The sequence below is a fragment of the Dipodomys ordii genome, unplaced genomic scaffold, assembly GCF_000151885.1.
Source record: "Dipodomys ordii isolate 6190 unplaced genomic scaffold, Dord_2.0 Scaffold92, whole genome shotgun sequence".
Classification (NCBI taxonomy): Eukaryota; Metazoa; Chordata; class Mammalia; order Rodentia; family Heteromyidae; genus Dipodomys; species Dipodomys ordii.
In genome coordinates, this window is record NW_012267308.1 from 4126443 (window position 1) to 4130891 (window position 4449).

Here is a 4449-nt window from a genome sequence, read left to right on the forward strand (position 1 = left end):
CCCCATCCCGCCCGCGTGTGCGTGTCTGACAGTCCGTCTGTCCATCCATCCGTCCGTCCGTCCGTCCGTCCGTCCTTCCATCCGTCCATCCATCCATCCACCCGCGCCCAGGCCTCGCCCCACCGGGCCTGGCGCCGGCCCGTGTGCCCTCCCCTCTGCCCACCGCCGCTTCGGATCCCCCCTCTCCTCCTTTCTGAGCTAGGCCCCTCCTCCGCCACGGCCAGGGAAGCCAGCCGCGTTGGGCCTTGCACCTCGACATCAGGGTCTTGCACCCCGAGATTGGATGAAGAGATCTGGACCAGCCTGAGAAGCCTGACCCGAGACCAGCCAAGCCACCCTGAGATCCTGCTGTTGGGACCCTCCCTCCCCACCAAGACCCGGACCCCGAACCCCAGTCAGTGTCTGGGGTTAGAATCTCCACATCAGCCCATAGGACTCCCTCTACCCTGCCCCCTCCCCAAGATTTGGCAACCGAATTCCATCATTGACAGCATGGACCCCAAGATTTGGAGCTGGAACCCCAGGATTTGATGATACCTGAGTTGATCCCCTACCCAGATTTGGAGCTGAACTCTGAATTCTCAGCCTGGCTTGGCACCTTGGAATCTGGGACTTGATTTCCAAATCTATACCCTGGAAACCCACTCTTTGGCAACTGAACCCTGAGATTTAGGCCTCAGATTCCAAAATCTGAATGCAGGACTTCCAAGGGGGCCTTCACCTAAATGTAGACCAGAGAAGTCCTTGCTGCAGACCCAAATCTACAGTTAGAGACCTCCACATTTTGATTGAGCACCCCAATATCTGAACGCAGAGTCCCAGTTATCAAATTGCAGGATTGGACTTGGGACTCATACCTTCAATTTCCTTTTTTTGGTTTCTGGACATTGCAAGACTGAAGCTGGGGAGATTTGACCCTGAATAACCCAAACTAGGACCTGGCTATCTCAAACTGGACCCTTAGAGGATCCCACATTTGGAAGTCTGGAACCCTAAGTATCAGAATCTGGAGACTCCGTGAACACAGATTTTTTTAAGCAAGACACCACACTCCCTCTGCAGAGGCTTTGGGGATGAGGAAGGGCGGTTCTGATGTCCCCGGCTGGCCACAGAGCCCTGACCTCTGACCCCCTTGGAGCCTGAGGACTCTGCTTCCCCCCAGGGGTGGCTTCCAACTCAGGTAAGGCCATTGTGAGACCTCCATGGAGGTGGGGAGGGGTTGGGGAGGAGCTTTGCGGCTGGGGGTGGAGGTGAAGGTAAGATGAGGGCCAGGTTCTCTTTGGCACTCTTGGGGTTTTCCCTAGAAAAAGACACTCCCCAAGGGGCGTGCCTCTAGCCCTTGGGATAGGTGGCCGGCTCGGCCATTCTCTGACCTCGTCAATCTCCCACTTCATGTCCTCTCCAGGTCTCTGACACCACCACCCCTTGCTGCTTCTTGTCATCCATCCCCTCAGTCATCGCTCTCGTCCACCCCTGTCCTCTGCTGCCCTTTTCCCACCTTCCCCTCCCTGCCGCCGTCTCTGTCCACATTCTCCCTCTTGGAACATCTTCCACCTTCCGTCTGTGGCCCTTCTTTTACCCCTGTCCACAGCCATCTGACCGTCTCCAGCCTTTCCTCTCCTCTGGCTCATTGTTCTTCTGATCGCTTCTGCCGTTTCTCCTCTCCACACCCTGTATCCTCCCCAGCTGTCCTGATCTCTCAGTGCTTCTCATATTGTCTTTTCTCTTGACCAGGTCTGGCCACCTCTTTTTTTTTTTTTTTCGTTTTCAATACTGGGGCTTGAACTCAGGGCCTGGTCACTGTCCCCTAGCTTTTTTGCTTAAGGCTGGCACTCTACCACTTGAGCCACACCTCTTCTGGCTTTTTTTTTTCTTTTCTTTTTTTTTTGTGGATCATCGGAGATAATCCCAGTCTGTGAGCAGACTAGGCTGGCTTGGAACTGCAATCAACCAGATCTCAGCCTCCTGAGTAGCTAGGATGACAGGTGTGAGCCACCAGGGCCCACCCGGACAGCCCTTCTATTTTCTGCCCATCTGTGCCTGTCTTTAGCTACTTCCCTTCCCATTTACTGGCTCATTCTGTTCCCTCTGGGACTTCATGACACATCTGAGTATTAGACTATCTTCTCTGAGCCAGGCACCAGTGGCTCACGCCTGTCATCCTAGCTACTCAGGAGGCTGAGATCTGAAGATCACAGCTCAAAGCCAGCCTGAGCAGCAAAGTCTGTGAGACTCATATCTCCAAATAACCACTCAAAAAGCCAGAAGTGGAGCTGTGGCTCAAGTGGGAGAACATTTGCCTTGAGAAGAAAAGCTCAGGGGTAGCGCCCAGGCCCTGAGTTCAAGCCCCAGGAACAGTACCAAAGCAAAATCCATATATGACCACCTCTCCTCTCCTGATTTCAGACAGGGCCTTCTGTCCTTAGCATCTTCTCACAGGGTCTCAGGCCACCCTAACCTTCTATGGGGCCTCCCTCTCTGGCCTCAACCAGCCCTAAACACCTTTCCTCTTCCCTGTAGGCCGCCCCTGCCCGCGATGGCCGTCTTTCCATTGCTTCTTTGCCTGCTCCCGCTGGCCCCTGCCTCAGCTCCACCTCAGCCAGCCACATCCAGCCCGTGTCCCCGCCGCTGCCGTTGCCAGACCCAGTCGCTGCCCTTAAGCGTGCTGTGTCCAGGGGCAGGCCTCCTGTTCGTGCCTCCAACCCTGGATCGCCGGGCAGCCGAGCTGCGCCTAGCGGACAACTTCATCGCCTCAGTCCGGCGCCGAGATTTGGCCAACATGACGGGCCTGCTCCATCTGAGCCTGTCCCGAAACACCATCCGCCATGTGGCAGCCGGTGCCTTCGCCGATCTCCGGGCCCTGCGCGCTCTGCACTTAGATGGGAACCGGCTGACCTCGCTGGGCGAGGGGCAGCTGCGTGGCCTGGTTAACTTGCGCCACCTCATCCTGAGCAACAATCAGTTGGCAGCCCTGGCGGCTGGTGCCTTGGACGACTGCGCTGAGACGCTGGAGGATCTCGATCTTTCTTACAACAACCTGGAGCAGCTACCTTGGGAGGCTTTGGGCCGCCTGGGCAACGTCAATACGTTGGGCCTCGATCATAATCTGTTGGCTTCTGTGCCTGCTGGAGCCTTTTCCCGCCTCCACAAGCTGGCCCGGCTGGACATGACCTCTAATCGTTTGACCACCATCCCGCCGGATCCTCTCTTCTCCCGTCTACCCTTGCTGGCCAGGCCCCGGGGTTCACCGGCCTCGGCCCTAGTGCTGGCCTTTGGTGGCAACCCTCTCCACTGCAATTGTGAGTTGGTGTGGCTGCGGCGCCTGGCCCGGGAGGACGATCTCGAAGCTTGTGCCTCACCCCCGGCTCTGGGAGGCCGCTACTTCTGGGCAGTGGGAGAGGAAGAATTTGTATGTGAACCCCCCGTGGTGACCCACCGATCGCCCCCTCTGGCTGTACCCGCAGGCCGGCCAGCTGCCCTGCGCTGCCGGGCAGTTGGGGATCCAGAGCCCCGAGTACGATGGGTGTCACCCCAAGGCCGCTTGCTGGGCAACTCCAGCCGGGCCCGGGCCTTCCCTAATGGAACGCTGGAGCTGCTAGTCACTGAACCGGGCGATGGCGGTGTGTTCACCTGCATTGCTGCTAATGCGGCTGGTGAGGCCACAGCGGCTGTGGAGCTGACCGTGGGGCCCCCGCCACCCCCTCAGCTAGCCAATAGCACCAGCTGCGACCCCCCGCGGGACGGGGATCCTGATGCCCTCACCCCGCCGTCTGCCGCCTCTGCCTCGGCCAAGGTGGCCGACACGGTGCCGCCTACTGACCGCGGCGTCCAGGTGACTGAGCACGGGGCCACCGCGGCTCTAGTGCAGTGGCCGGATCAGAGGCCCATCCCAGGCATCCGCATGTATCAGATCCAGTACAACAGCTCGGCCGATGACATCCTTGTCTACAGGTGCGGAGGGCAGGGGTGGGGGTGGGGTAGCTCGGAGGGGAAGTCAAGTAGCAAAGGGCTGGGGGTACACCTGTGAACTCCCCAGACCCGAAGCACAGCTGAGAAAGGTCAGGGAGTGCCAAGGAAATCAAACCACACAGGTTAACAAACAAAATCAGGCAGGGCTGGGAATGTAGTTTAGTGGTAGAGTGCTTTCCTAATATTCATGAAGCCCTGGGTTCGAAAAATGGTACTGTAGCCCAAATGGTAGAGTGCTAGCCTTGAGCAAAAGCAGCTCAGGGACAGTGCCCAAGCCCTGAGTTCAAGCCCTAAGACTGGCAAAAAAATTAAAAAATGAACAGGCAAGCCAGGTGCTGGTGGCTCATCCTAGCTAGTAGGGTGAGATATAAGGAACATAGTTCAAAGCCAAGCCCAGGCAGGAAAGTCCATGAGACTCTTAACTCCAATTAACCACTATAATACTGGAAGTGGAGCTGTGGCTCAAAGTGGTAGAGCACT

At 57.5% G+C, this 4449-nt stretch overlaps 1 protein-coding gene across 1 annotated transcript in view; it reads left to right on the forward strand.

The window, feature by feature from the left end:
* The first annotated feature begins 2526 nt into the window (after positions 1-2526).
* The window catches only part of Lrfn3 (leucine rich repeat and fibronectin type III domain containing 3), an 18531-nt gene continuing 16608 nt past the window's right edge, over positions 2527-4449 (forward strand). The window contains exon 1 of the mRNA XM_013026182.1: positions 2527-3951. Coding sequence (XP_012881636.1) covers positions 2537-3951 — 1415 coding nt within the window. The 5' untranslated portion in view covers positions 2527-2536. The remainder of the gene's footprint in view (positions 3952-4449) is intronic.